The sequence below is a fragment of the Polypterus senegalus genome, chromosome 12 (genome assembly GCF_016835505.1).
Source record: "Polypterus senegalus isolate Bchr_013 chromosome 12, ASM1683550v1, whole genome shotgun sequence".
In the NCBI taxonomy this organism is placed as follows: domain Eukaryota; kingdom Metazoa; phylum Chordata; class Cladistia; order Polypteriformes; family Polypteridae; genus Polypterus; species Polypterus senegalus.
Window position 1 is genome coordinate 118,820,019 of NC_053165.1, and position 15,495 is coordinate 118,835,513.

Consider the following 15,495-nt stretch of genomic DNA (forward strand, 5'->3'; position numbering starts at 1 on the left):
TCGATTCTACAAAAAGATAATTTTATTAGAAATGTACTTGCTGTATTGTATATTTTCTCTTCTGTACAAAACAGATATAGTACCATAAGGAAATTAAATTTCCGTGCCCCCTTTCTAAAATTTGGTGGATTGATTTACTAAGACTGTAATCATACTGTAACTTCCATAGGTAAAAATAAATTTTACCCATTTTCTTCTCTGAAGGTCCTGACTATGGAGGCCACCGAGAATCTGCTTATATTTACATTCGGTGCTCTGCTTCCCTCCTAGTCATGCTATGAACCATAACATGATCTATGATAACTGAACTAATTTCATTTGCAATTATAGCTCTTCCTCTTGATCTTCCTCCTCGTCAACCACCTCTGACATGCACTCCTCTTCCTCTGTTGTAGCGCTCCATTGTTGAATTTTTGTTGAACTCACTCATGCCACTTGCATTCGACCGTCTGTATCCTATGTATTGATTGGGTGCCATCGATCACAGATCGAACAAATGTGTGCTCAGTTTTGAATGGTAGTGCGTTAATGATGAAAACAGGGTGTGAGCTGTGAGTAACTTTTGGAGTCTGTGTGTACCATTCTGGGTTTAAGTACTGTAATAAGAAGAGACTTGAGGCATGGCAAGGTTTGGGGCAACCACCCGTTTAATCCGGTTTCCTGGCTGCAAAAGCAATTGATTCATCAGAGTCAAGTTTACACAACAGAGTCCAAAACAGAACTGCCTCCCAGAGCAAAGGCAGGAGGCTTTATAGGACGTAGGGCGGAAGTGATGTCGTCCTCTGTGCCGGAACCGGAAGTGATGTCGTCCTCTGTGTTGGAACCAGAAGTGATGTCGTCCTCGGGCCCGGGACCGGAAGTGATGTGTCCCGCTTCGAGGTGGCGGCTCCTGGTGGGATTTCCCAGGAAAGACCTGTAGAGAACTCAGAAAGAGCGTTAGCGTACCCCGCCCCCCCCAGGCAGATGTATAATCAGTCCTCTCTAAGTCCTTCAGCTGCCTCCCATGCACACGTGTGTGACAGTACACTACACTGCTAAAATGTTTTGTGAATGAGAATGTGTTTACTGTGGTGAGCTGGCGCCCTGCCCGGAGTTTGTTTCCTGCCTTGCGTCCTGTGTTGGCTGGGATTGGCTCCAACAGGCCCCCATGACCCTGTAGTTAGGATATAGCAGGTTGGATAATGGATGCTAAATGGGAGAATCACATTTGCAAATAGGCCTAACCAGATGAATAGTGTTTAAGGTTTTGCCAACTGTGGGATTGATTTGATGAGGAGTTTTGGTATTTGCCAGTTTAGTTTTTAAAATGGCGTTTAATGTTCTAGCAGTTCAGAAAATCTGTATAGCTATCTCTACTCATTAGTCCATTAAACAGCTGCAAAGTAAATGCAAACCAAAGACAGAACCATGATCACTTAACGCTGGGCTAATTTGGAGTCACTGTGCATGTTTTTCAGAGGAGTCTAATGTAACAGGTGTTTTGTACCAAATTATGCTCCCCCTGCAAGTACCCCCATATGTCAGCAAATCCACATTCACGTGAATATGCGTCCATTCTATTTAGAAGCAGGGATACATCCAGTCTTTTTCTTAGAGTTATCTCACATATAAACCATGACTGATGAGAGAATGCTTGTATGTTGTAAACACAGCCAGGCAAGCAGAGCAAAGAAGGCAGGAAAAAGGCTGGTGTGCCAACAGGGCTACCCCGTTTAGTATACACAAATAAAGAAAAATAACCACTCGGGCAAGAAAACAGTCAGGGCGTCCTAAAGAGCCAGTCATTAAACTTGTAGGCAGAACGAGTTGGAGCTCTGGCCTCCTCTTAGGCTAGGATCCAAATGTAACGCCTCCTTCTGGAGTTAGGCACCCTCTCTGCCATCTGGTCTGGAAGGGGCGGAGCTTTGTCAGGGTGTTGTCCTATGCCACGGGAAAAGGAAAAGCGATTGTTAGCATCAGTACCCCTTCTCCTGCTGGAGTGGAAGTGCTTACCTCTCCAGAGTCAGGAGGATGTTCCCCATGTGCTAACTTGTGACAAAGTCATAAAATAATCGAATTGTAATGCACTGGAACCATCTTCCTGATTATGCATGGAGACATGTTGAGCTGTTTTTAAAATGTTATGCTACTAAAATGTGAAATATTTTATGCTAGCTTTTACAAACCCACAAACACTCTTTGTACCCAAGATTACTAGTCTCACTTGTTGGTACATCTCCATTTTGACAGGTAGTGTTATTAATGCGTTCACACAAATGTGCTGGAATTTGGTAAAACAACTGATAGCTGGTCTCCTCTCAAAGATATGCATATTGACTTGACATCAGCCAGCACAGGTAAACATGGTTATGTATACATGGTGGTATTCAGTCCATGGCTTGTTTATGCCTGAATTTGGCTCCTTCCCACCCTCACTAGAAAGTGGAATGAGTACAGACACACATACCTCCATTGATATAAATTTATCTTGATTGTTCAGCAGTGAAATTGGAATTGTAATGTGCACAATACCCCGGTGTACTTTTTTCAGTATTCGGGAACCCTAAAATGTCGAGATCCGTTGAAAACGCAATGTAAAAAATGACTGATTTTATACTTGAATTTTTATTAAACTAGAACGGCAGCATAAGAGCTGAAATCAAAAGTGAAAGTGGTGTTCACTTGTATTGACACAGGTCACAGTAACAACATATAATTCAGTTTTTAAAATTCACATCTACAAATTAAAAATATGAACTTTTCCAGTCTACGCCACTACTATCTTCAAACTGTCACTGGGAAGTGACTGATAGTTCTTTTCACCAACCTGCATTCTTCTTTCATTTTGAATTTGTATCTTTCTTTTCTGTACACTCGACTCCGATTTTGAGCATGCCACTGGATAATGCTGTCGTCCATCTGATTTTGTGCTCACCACATTTTAATGCCCTGTGTATTTTGTGTGCGTTGTTTTAATTTTCTGCCAATTTACACCCTGCATATCTTGAACTAGTCACTTGGTCACTTGTTATTTGGTGTGCCCCATTTGTATTAATTTTCTGCTGCTTGCCGTTGTGTCCACTGTAGCTAATGACTAGATTTGTTCCCTCTTATGCTGTGACTCAGGGTTTCCTGGCATGTTATTTTGCATAGATCACAAAATAGTTTTCTTTATCAGGAACATCTAAGAAATTGAAGAATTGTAGTTACTCAGCTGCATTGGTCAGGTCCGTTGGATTTCCAAAATGCAAGCTAACTTCATTGAGACTGAGAGTTAAGTGACATTGAGAAGATCTCAGTCTCAGAGTCCTGATGGAGACATGGTGTGGTGTAGGGCTGACTACTTTTAGCTCCTTTCATTGTCTTATGAAGAAGGTCAGCTAAGGAAAAGATAATCACACACACTTCTTACAGCCCATCAAATAGCCATTGACCTATCAAGTTAAATGAAGATACCGAAAGGGAAAAATTGACTTTTTATTTAAAGAAAGCAAGATTTGCATCTGTCAAGTATCTTTTCAGTTGTTTTAGATAACATGCAGAGATTTCTATGAGAACAGAATGTCACAAGGAGAACATTTGCACACAGACACAGACACTGGGGCCTGATCCCAGCTATCCTCAGACTTGTCCATGTTGTTTAGAGATGTCTTGCAGGAGATACGAAGTTACTGATGGCTGACACCTCTTGTTTGTTATCATTCAGTTATGTGCCACTTCTCCGTTAAGAGGTCTTCAGTGCTGGTGTCAAGTCTTTATGAACTGTAATTGCAATGGTACAACATAAAGATTCTAAACATCTCACTTTTTGAGACTTTTCTTTACTCCTCAAGATCCTTGACTACATAATTTACTATTTTTGGTGATTCTCATTCTTTTAAATGTGGAATTTGCATGACTGACAGGAATGTTCAAATGGGGAATCCAGAGAGATGCCAGGTCTATCACTTGACATAACCATGTGCACAAACGCAGGCATTCAGTCAGAGAAAACATTGCGGCCTTGATCCTTGGCCACCTACAAAGACAGATACTAAAAACAGTTGAGAAAAAGCCATCTTCTAAGCTGCCAATAATCAAACATATAAGATGACTAGTTGATATTTGCAGGGAAGCATCCGTCTGTAAGTGCCAGTAAACTTTCTTGGGATCCAGCTCAATGGAGGCAAATCCAGGAGCACCCTGCTGGGGACATTCTTACAAATCTTTGGGCCTGACAGCTCCTTTATCATAACTACCATTTCAGCACTCCCAGGCTCCTCTGAAGCACATGTAGAAACTATGGCACTACTTGAGTTGCCTTCAAGATTCTGACCTTATGATGCAGGTTCCTTGCAACTATTATGTGTCCGCCACACAGTCTCCAATGTTGAGCTTGAGCGCCCCCTGCTGATGAAGCCGCTGGAGAGCTTGAAATTCAAGTGGCATGGCATGGGGGCTAGACTGAGAGTCAAACTCATACCTAAGGCTGTCATAATAGTGGTACTTCACTGAATTTCCTTTCTGGTCCTGCAAGAAAGGCCAGAAGCCATAGAGATGTATCTCATCGCAAAAGCGAGTTGCTAGTGTATACATTAACAGGCCGGTGGATGGACGCTTTATTGGAACCTTATTTGTCAACCAGTACCTAAGGAGAGAGGGAGAAAATGATAGATATCAGCTGATAAATAAATATAACAAATAACATAACATAAAATTCTGCAACCTATTTAATCCAAAGCAAGGTCTATTCTGGAGACTATCCTGGTAGAATTAGACACTAGGTAAGAACTGACCAGGATGCCATATCATCAACGGATCCACTAACGTGCACCAACTCATGTCACTTCATCCCTCTTGCACATCTTTAAGGTGTGGGAAAGAAACACATGCAGACATGGAGAGAATGTGCACAGCTACACAGGCATTAAAAAAATCAAACCCAGGACACTGGATCCATGAAGAAACATTTGTGCCAATCTAAATAAATATGACATTCCATTCTCCGACTCACTTAATCCAGATCATCTTTGTGGGGCACCTGAAGACCATCCCATTAGGTCTGTGTGTAAGGCAGGTAATGGTCTTAAACAGGGCTCCAGAGCATCTTAATGACCACTCACACACATATCAACACCATGCCAGTTTAGAATCTCCAGTGAGCCTAACCAGCACCATCTCTGGGAATATGGGAGGTAAACAGGAGTACCTGAGGAAAAACCATGCTCATAAGATAGAAGCACTGCCTCTAGTGCCATCATGACACCCCTAAATTAATATACAGTATAGATACATATATGAATACATGTACGTATGTTCTAGGCAACACTCCATTTCTACAAATCCAATTTGCAACAATAGACCCATCTTTTTTTACTCTTCTTCTTAGGTATAATCTGTGGCAGGAGTAACTACTACTTGTTTGGTGAACACAGGGCTGGCTTTACCATGTAGGTGAACTATGTAGTCACTTAGAGTGTCAGAAGGTTTAAGAGGATGACATTCTGTCAACACAGACAAACTCCGCTATACAAATAATGAGACATACAACACCCCTCTTTGTATAGCATCGTGTACGAAACTCCAAGGGTACACTGTTATTATAATATCAATTTAAATTTAACATTGTGGTCTAAACTCCACCCCAGTTCTTCGATATAATAGTGGTGTAACATAGAAATACCAAGGGAGACCCCACCCACGTCCTCATTGCTCTCCCAGCACAAAAGCATGAATCAGCCCTGGGTTAATGGAAGACTTTATGTTTCCTTGAGATGGAATTAGAATTAGAATTAGAATTAGAACAATCTAGACGAGAACAGGCCATTCAGCCCAACAAAGCTCGCCAGTCCTATCCACTTGCTTCCTCCAAGAAAACATCAAGTCGAGTTTTGAAAGTCCCTAACGTCTTACTGTCTACCACACTACTTGGTAACTTATTCCAAGTGTCTATCGTTCTTTGTGTAAAGAAAAACTTCCTAATGTTTGTGCGAAATTTACCCTTAACAAGTTTCCAACTGTGTCCCCGTGTTCTTGATGAGCTCATTTTAAAATACAAGTCTCGATCCACTGTACTAATTCCCTTCATAATTTTAAACACTTCAATCATGTCACCTCTTAATCTTCTTTTGCTTAAACTGTAAAGGCTCAGCTCTTTTAATCTTTCCTCATAATTCAACCCCTGTAGACCTGGAATCAGCCTAGTCGCTCTTCTCTGGACCTTTTCTAGTGCTGCTATGTCCTTTTTGTAGCCTGGAGACCAAAACTGCACACAGTACTCAAGATGAGGCCTCACCAGTGCATTATAAAGGTTGAGCATAACCTCCTTGGACTTGTACTCCACAGATCGTGCTATATAACCTAACATTCTGTTAGCCTTCTTAATGGCTTCTGAACACTGTTTGGAAGTTGATAGCTTGGAGTCCACTATGACTCCTAAATCCTTCTCATAAGGTGTACTCTCGATTTTTCGACCGCCCATTGTGTATTCAAACCTAATATTTTTACTTCCTATGTGTAATACTTTACATTTACTGACATTAAATTTCATCTGCCACAAATCTGCCCAAGCCTGTATGCTATCCAAGTCCTTCTGTAATGATATAACGGATTCCAAATTATCTGCTAATCCACCTATCTTGGTATCATCTGCAAACTTAACCAGCTTGTTACTTATATTCCTATCTAAATCATTTATATATATTAAAAATAGCAGCGCCCTAGCACTGACCCCTGTGGAACACCACTCTTAACATCGCCAGTTCTGATGAGGTTCCTCGCACCATCACCCTCTGCTTCCTGTGTCTGAGCCAATTCTGCACCCATCTAAAAACATCACCCTGAATTCCCACTTCTTTTAACTTGATGCCCAACCTCTCATGTGGCACCTTATCAAATGCTTTCTGAAAGTCCAGATAAATAATATCATAAGCTCCACTTTGATCGTATCCTTTTGTTGCCTCCTCATAGAATTCCAACATGTTAGTAAAACACGACCTCCCTCTTCTGAACCCATGCTGACTGTTCAGAATAACTCCTGTCCTTGTCATGTGTTGCTCAATCTTATCCTTAATAATTCCTTCCATTAATTTTCCTGTGATGCTTGTTAACTTACTGGCCTATAGTTGCTTGGATCTGCCCTGTCACCCTTTTTATATAATGGGATGATATTTGCCATTTTCCAGTCCTTTGGAATCTCTCCAGTGCACAGTGACTTCCTAAAAATATGTGTCAAGGGTTTATATATGTACTCACTAGCCTCCTTAAGAACACGAGGATAAATATTATCTGGGCCTGGTGATTTGTTTGATTTCATCTTATTTAATCTGAGCAGCCCTTCTCCTCTACAATTTCCAAATCCCTCAGTACCTCCTTAGTAGTTGTGTTTACCTCTGGCAGGTTATCCACTTGCTCACTTGTAAACACCTCAGAAAAATGTAAGTTTAGGGCATCTGCTATTTCATTGTCTGTATCTTTTAATTCCCTTTACTATTCCTGATGAACTTGACCTCCTCCTTAACTGTTCTTTTACTACTAAAATACTGAAAGAATCTCTTGGGGTCTTCTTTCGCCTTATCTGCTATATTCCTCTCCAACTGTCTTTTAGCCTCTCTGATATCCTTCTTAATGGTTGCCCTCATTTCTCATACGCTACGGTTCTCTTTGCAGTCATTAGTCTTATATGCCTTATACAGCAGTTTTTCCTTTGCAACTTCTTTTTAAATCTTTATTAATCCATCGTGGAGATTTTTTTAGTTTCCTATTACTTCCAAATTTAGGTATGTATCTGTCCTGCATTACATGTAAAACATTTTTAAACCTGTTCCACTGCTCCTCGACTGTCTCCACATTTAAAAGCTTATCCCAGTCTATCCTACTTAGACTTTGTCGCATCTGCTCAAAATTAGCCCTACTAAAGTTCAACTTAACAATTTTAGTCTTTGCATCTGTACTCTTACAAAATACTGAGAATTGTATTACATTATGGTCACTTGACCCTAGTGGTTCAATCACCTCTACACCCTCAATTCTATCCTGATTATTACAGAATACTAAATCCAGATAGGCTTCACCCCTTGTTGGTGCTTTAACATGCTGTGTTAAAAACAGTCGCGATTACTTCTAAAACTCCTGCTCTTGTGCTCCTCCATCTGTAAGGTTATCCCAGTTAATATTTGGATAATTAAAGTCCCCATGACTATAATATCCCCTGTAAACTTGCCTTTTGATATTACTAAAAGATGTGTGTTGAAATTACTGTCTGAATTGGGTGGTCTATAACACACTCCTAAAATGAGACCTTTTCCCTAATATTTTCCAGGCGAAGCCACATGTCCTCACTAAGATGGGGCTCATCATCCAACTGAAGATGACTTACATTTAATTCCTGTTTGGCATAAACAGCAACCCCACCTCCTTTTCTGTTCTGTCTATCCTTCCTAAAAAATGTGTATCCCTCTATGTTACACTCATCCCCATCTTTGTTATTTAGCCAGGTTTCCGTTATTGCTATAATATCATAATTGTGCTCTGCTACATACAACTCCAACTCACTTACCTTATTTTTGATACTTCTAGCATTAAGGCAAGCTATTTTTAATGTGTTAATCCTTCTATCTTTACGTGTTTGCTTAAAATTTACATTACTATGCATTTTTATTTCTACACCATTGTTTGTTCTTCCATGTATAGATCTAAATCTGGCCTGTCCTAAACTCCCTGCCCCCATTCCCTAGTTTAAACAATCCTCGACTAGCCTACACATACGCCTCCCCAATACATTGGTGCCCCTCCGTTCAGATGTAACCCGTCACGGCGGAACAGGTCCCATCTGTTCCAAAAGGAGTCCCAATGCCCCATAAACCTATACCCTTCTACCCTGCACCAAGATTTGAGCCACGCGTTAAGCCTTCTAATCTCCTCAATCTTACCTGGACTGGCGCGTGGCACAGGCAGAACTTCGGAGAAGACTACCTTGTCAGTTCTGCTCCTCAGCTTGGTACCTAACTCTTTGAATTTGGATCGCAGAACTGACAGACTACCCTTATGTATGTCATTTGTTCCAACGTGGACAATGACAACTGGATCCACCCTCGCTCTGGCCAAGAGCCTATCCACCCTTCCAGGGAGGTCTCCCACCTGTGCTCCCGGAAGGCAACACACCGTACGAGACTCTCTCTCTCTGGAGCACACCTGCGCTTCAATCCCCCTAATGATTGAGTCCCCAACTATCACTACCTCTCTCTTTTTGGGAACTGGTTTTGAGGTGGCCCGTTGGGGCTCCTCAACCCTGCCTACCACCTCAGAATTATCAGAGTCACCGTCCAGCTCCGCCAGGACATGATAACGGTTAGACACTTCTAATTCTGGGGTTGATGCCCCCGGACAGTGTGCACCCTTTACCTTACGCCTTGCGACCGTGACCCACCTATTCCTACCTGTCTGGTCTGGAATCTCCTCCCGCGCCACCTTAGGGGTGCACACTATCTCTCTAAAGCTCTAGTGTGCTTGCTGATTTTCACTGCTAGTGACTTTTTACAATCTGAATAACATGACATTATTATGAATTAATTTACATTTAAATTCTTCTGACCTTGCTGTTATGTTTTTCTGATTTTTTCTTACCCATTTAGAGCTTTGAAGAATGTACATTTCAGTCCTTATAATTTTTGATTTTAAAATTTATTTAAACAGGCCTTTCTGATCTGGTGGTACAAACTTTGCTTGATAATTTTGATGGTGTTTCATCTCCTGGCCCCTTTCCAAAGGCCAATATTTCTAGCAACATCTGTGGAATTCTACCAGGCTAGAGAAATACCAATAGCAAAAATTGATCTTTAAAATCTATAAAATACTGAGGTTGCAAAACACACAAGAAAGGTGCTAGTCCCAGACGGGATGCCAGTTGATGAACGGACATAGTCATATACATTGGTCAGTATAATGTCACCAATAAACATCCATCAGTTCACTTATGAATGTGACAATGAAGTAAGTGTGAGGGAATGCAAATAACGAGCACAACATATTATGTAAAAACATTTTTAAAGAACTGCGCGTGATAAGTCATTTCACAACAGGACTTCGACTCCTGCTTTTATAAATATTTTCTACAAATACTTATGAATCCTACATCATCATCATCATCGTTATCATAATCATAATCACTAGTTTAACAGTCATTTTCCAGGTTTACACAGGTTAGCCAATGGCACCCAGTCTTTTTCCTCCACTCTCCATAGTCCTTGGCATCTTTGGGATGTCATCTCACACCTCCTCCAACCACATCCTCTTCAGCCTCATCCCTTCTGGCCTATTTTGGTGTACTTATTCAATCATTACCCTAAGAATATTTCTGCTTAGCCCAACATACAGGTATATCACCTCCACACCAAGTCTGTCAATCAACTAAACATTTATTCTTCTTTCACTTCGTGACACTTCACACATCTCATCTCCACTCTTTACAGGTTTGCTTCATGTTCCTCCTTCACCAGCCACGTCTCACTCCTATAGCACATATTACTCTTCAAACAACTCTCATAACTTTTAATTATAGAAAGATTCCTTTAGAGGTGCGATTGTTCCCAAGAAATTCTTCCACACACCTCTCACCCTTGCTATCACTGCTCTGTCTGCATTCATCATGTCACCTAAGTAGCAGAAATGCCTATCCTTTGCTAAAACAGCTCTATTGCTGATATCTAAATACACACTTAACAAATCAGCAGTGTGAACCTCTCTTAAACACTTTTTACACACAAAGGTAACACAAAAAGTGAAATGCTGCATAAAGATTCTACAACTAGTGTTATGCCAGTTGTGAAAACCCTAAGGGGGACCCTAGGGGGGTCACTTAAGCTGACATTTAAGTCTTCAATCTGCCTCAAGAATGATTTAAGATATAAAGAGGTAGGGGAAGTGATGGCAAAGGTGGTAGGAATAAGGATGGTGCCCATACACATGTGCCACATGGCCGCCCTGCTGGCCGCTGCCGAGAGTTGATTCTACAATAAAAAAAATAAAAATAGGAATAGCCTTGGAGGTCAATTCTCACCCCAAAAGCGGATAGCATACATCATGTAGTATATGTGTACTAAATTTCAGGTTAATAGTTTAAACGGTTTGCGAGCTACAGGTGATTTAAAATCCTGGACAGACAATTGAACAGCCATGGTAGCGTATTATATAAAAAGGTTTGGTATTGTTATATGTTAATAAATACCACATTGATTTTTATATTTTCTATACTTTGTCTTTCATCTAGAGTGTGATTTAGATAGCTGGTTTCTCATTCACAGGGTTTATCAAGGTTATAGAGGTCGCTCCTCCACAATTAATCTGAACAACTGTGGTAAAAGCAAGGCATAGTTTGATTAGTAAGAGGCATGGTCATGTGAAAAGACAACTTCCCCGCAGGGATTAATACAGTGTATCAAATACCAAAAATAATAAAAAATAAAGCAAAATAGTTGAAGTGTTATGTGTGCTGCAACAACAACCGCATGTTTGTTACAACTGCTGACAGTGAATCCCTCTATTGAGAATTATATGCAGAATAATGAGGAGTGAGTGGTAACTGGCACCACTAAGACTTTATCTGGCTGGGATTTCTGTATGTATACATGTGTAGCTGTGTCCAATGTGGAATATTGCAGAGTGACTGGCAATTGACACAACATAAAACTTTGTCTAAATAGGGTCACTATGTAGATGTGTGCGTATCTGTGTGTGTGTTAATCTTCAAGGGTAATAGTATATGAACCCATTAAATGTTCTCAGTTGGGTTCTCACAATGCTGTTCCTTACAGGCTAATTGTGTAACTGTGAATAAACAGCCTCTGAAAGTGGATGGAGTTATCATTTACAAAATGCTACAATGAAAAATTTCAAGCATTATAAATTAATGTAAGAAGATATTTAGAAAAATGTTTTTGACTCAACTGTCATAGCCCTATGGGATGGATGGGTTTAGTTTCCAGCTTCCCCCTGACCCACCCTTTCCTCAACTAAGGATTTCTTTGTGTTTGGTTTTAAATGAATGAGAGGAGTAGCTCTGCCGAGACCTGTGGTAACTCTTAGTAAAGTGTCTCCATTTAATTTCTGCTTTTCAAATTCAGTTGCACTTTCCCACAGGATGCCTTTTACTGCTTCAAATACCTCTTTAAGACACATTGGAATTAGCACTACTGAGGTTTGGTTTGTGGTCAGGCTGTAGCAGTTATTTATTACTTTGTGGTCTGGGGTGGAGATATGTTGCAAGATTTAAGTAGAAGAGCACAGGAATGCGTGAATCTGGAAAGCAGACGTGTTAAAGAAAGCAAATCCAGATTGACTGTAGAATCATTCATGCGGGAGGAAAGTCCATCAAGAGTAGATACAGTATATGCATCATCAGAGATCTACTAAGGTATCGAACTGGGTTACTGCTACTACAGTGAACTTTAGTATTACTATCGGTATTTGCATTCCTTTAGCAGACAGATAAGCTTGACATTTACACAAAAGATTTCAACAAAAGTCAGGAGCAGATGGTATTAAGCTAGTTAAAGCTGATGTGCAATCTCCTCGCTCTACAACGTACAACATTTTATATCCTAGAAGTTTAGTGCTAACAGACTCCCAAGAAGCAAATGCCCATCTGCACCAGCTTTAGGCCAAGAAGACACAGTATAAAAGTGTGGAGACGCTTATGTTTTACAAAATATGCAAAGGAGTCCTGGGATTTGTTAATATCTCTATAAACTGCAAGGCTATAAGCATGAGACATCATAAATCAGACATGGCTTCAACCTAGTTTCAGTTGGGAGGCTGCCAGAAAATCTGCATGTGCTTTACCAACCATAACAATCAATGGACAAATGATGTCCACTGAAGGGGGCCACTTAAAAGATCCCTCATAATATTAAAGGAAGAACTCAGACTCATCCCTGATGTGGTGATGTCTACACTTCTTTCCAAAGAATCAGAAAAGTATTCAAGGAAAAAGAAGTGTGATCATTCCAGATTGGATAAGAAACACATCTGAATAATTTCTAATCTTGAAGAAATGGAGGTGCAGATATGTACAGTGGATTCAAAAAGTATTCAGCCCCCTTCGACTTCTGCACACTTTATTGTGTCGTAGATGTAAGTTTAAGTGGACAGATTTGCCATTTTTAACTATCAATCTACACTCAACCACCCATAACAACAATGTAAAAACATGTTTTCTGAAAGGGTTTCAAATTCATTAAAAATCAAAAACCAAAATGTCTTGTTCATGTAAGTACTGAGTACTTTGTAGAAGCCCCTTTGGTAGCAATTACAGCTTTGAGTCTTCTTGGGCAAAACTTTACAAGGTTTGCACATCTGGATTTGGTAAGTTATCTCATTCTTCCTGGCAGATCCTCTCAAGCTCTGTTAGATTTGATAGGAAACATCTGTATACAGCCATCTTCAGGGGTCCCTATACAGTAGATGTTCTAAGATTTTTAGGTCTGGGCTTGTGCTAAAGCCACTCCAGCAGTGCCTTGGATCTACGGTTCATTTCATTTTTGTGTAGGAAGGTGAACAGTCATCCCAGTCTGAAGCTGCATACACTCTGGAGCAGGTTTTCTTCAAGGACCTGTCTGGATTTAGCTGTGTTCATCCTTCCCTACAAACCTGACCAGTCTCCCTGTCTCTTCAGCTGAGAAGCATCAACCATAGCATGACAGTGCTTTACCATTGGGTTGGTATTAGGCAGGTGACAAGCAGTGTCTGGTCTTTGTCATATGTAGTACTTGAAGATTTGTCCAAGGAGTTCATTTTTTTGTCTTATTAGACCAGATAATCTTTTTCCTCATGCTCGGTGTTGTCCAAGCGGACTGCCATATGCCTTTTACTCCAGAATGGCTTCTGTCTAGCCATAAATGCCTGATTTTTGGAGTGCCGCTGAGATGGCTTTCTCATCGATAGGTTCTCCCGTCTCAGTAGAGAACTACTGGTGCTCTGTTAGACTGACCATTGGGCTCTTTTCACCTAAATGACCAAGACCCTTCTTGCCTTCTTACTCAGTCTGGCCAGAAGGCCAACTCAAGGAACAGTCCTGGTGGTTCAAAACTTCCTCCATTTTAAAATTATCAAGGGCATGGTGCTCCTGGAAACATTCAATAATTTAGACCTAGATTTATACCCTTGCCCTGATCTATGCCTTACCACAGACAATTCCTTGGCCATCATGGATTAGTTTTTTTCCTGACTTGCAGTGTGAATTGTGGAACCTAATATACACTTGTGTGTGCCTTTCTAAATATCCACGCAAATTCAATTTGCCAGAGGGGGACTCCAATCAAGTTCTTGACACATCTCAAAAAGAATTAAAGCAAACAGGATGCATTTGACCGTAGTTTGTAGTGCCACAGCAAAAGGTCTGTATACTTATCCAAATGAGAGATTTCAGTTTTTGATTTCCAGCATATTTGCAAACCTTTCTGAAAACATGTTTTCATTTTATCATTATGGGTTATTGAGTGTAAATAATTTGAAATGAAATCCACAACACAACAGCATGTGCAGAAAATGAAGAGGTCTGAATACTTTCTGAGTCCACTGTTATAGATCAAGGCCAATCTGAAAACCCCTTACAAGGAAAATATGGTTGTTCAGGGTTATATGAGGCTAATGTAAAAAGGAGCTAATTAGAGCTGAAAGGCATAGGGCAGATTCTGACTTAATAGTTTTTTCTGGAATAATACACCAAACTTAAAAGCCCCCTGGTGCTGTAATTTGCAAAGTACCTACCACTTGTACACATTTATCTCCAACCTTACCTCCAAATATGTCCTTGAATCTAAAAAAATTGCATTGTAAACCCAACAAATCTTTGTTCAATGGACATACCCTCTGACTGCATAAAGTAGCCTCAGAGATGGATAGGCAGTTTGCACATTGATTTGATGTTTGAGAATCAGGCTGTTGACCAGTTCAACTCGTTGCTCTCCACCTTTTGCCATGAAAGCAGGAATCCACAGGATACTGCCATTCAGATTCTGGAGACGCTGCAGCAAGCGGTCCTTCCATGTGTCGTTGGCAAGATCTTCAAAAGCCCGCTGGACCACAGAAGGGTTCATTGTCACTAAATTTGTTCGTATACCAACGTCACTTGCAAACTCCTGCACAGGAGCAAGGTTGCACCTGAAGAAATAGAACGGGAAACATCATTTAGCTGTTTGGAAAAATTCACCCAGTCATGGGTGCTTGCTTGCAACCAGACTGAGGTCTTGATATTCTCGGGTAAGAGATTTGTAGATTTAATGTTCTGTTACCAGAAGGGTCTCCAAAATTACAGAAAAGAAATAGAAAATAATAAATACTGATGTTATGCGAGTGGTGGAAGCAAAAGCCTTGGTAAGGGAAGTGTTTGGGTGGGCCATAGAGAATGACATTTTCTATAGCTGGATAAATTTATGGAAAACCATTTAGAGTGGTCAAGAGTTCATGCTAACAGGGATAAAACAAGCATTGTGAGAATTTCGTGAAACAGGCAGCCAAGTCCATCACACAGTAGGGAGTGTT

At 40.6% G+C, this 15,495-nt stretch overlaps 1 protein-coding gene across 3 annotated transcripts in view; it reads right to left on the reverse strand.

Annotated features, from left to right (window-relative positions):
• Positions 1-2,585: 2,585 nt before the first annotated feature.
• st8sia2 (ST8 alpha-N-acetyl-neuraminide alpha-2,8-sialyltransferase 2) overlaps positions 2,586-15,495 on the reverse strand; it is an 80,416-nt gene continuing 67,506 nt past the window's right edge. For all 3 annotated transcript variants that reach the window (XM_039773303.1, XM_039773304.1, XM_039773302.1), the window contains 2 exons: positions 14,821-15,114; positions 2,586-4,606 (listed from right to left, as the gene is read on the reverse strand). In XM_039773303.1, the coding sequence (XP_039629237.1) occupies positions 4,321-4,606; positions 14,821-15,114 (580 nt within the window). In that variant the 3' untranslated portion in view covers positions 2,586-4,320. The remainder of the gene's footprint in view (positions 4,607-14,820; positions 15,115-15,495) is intronic.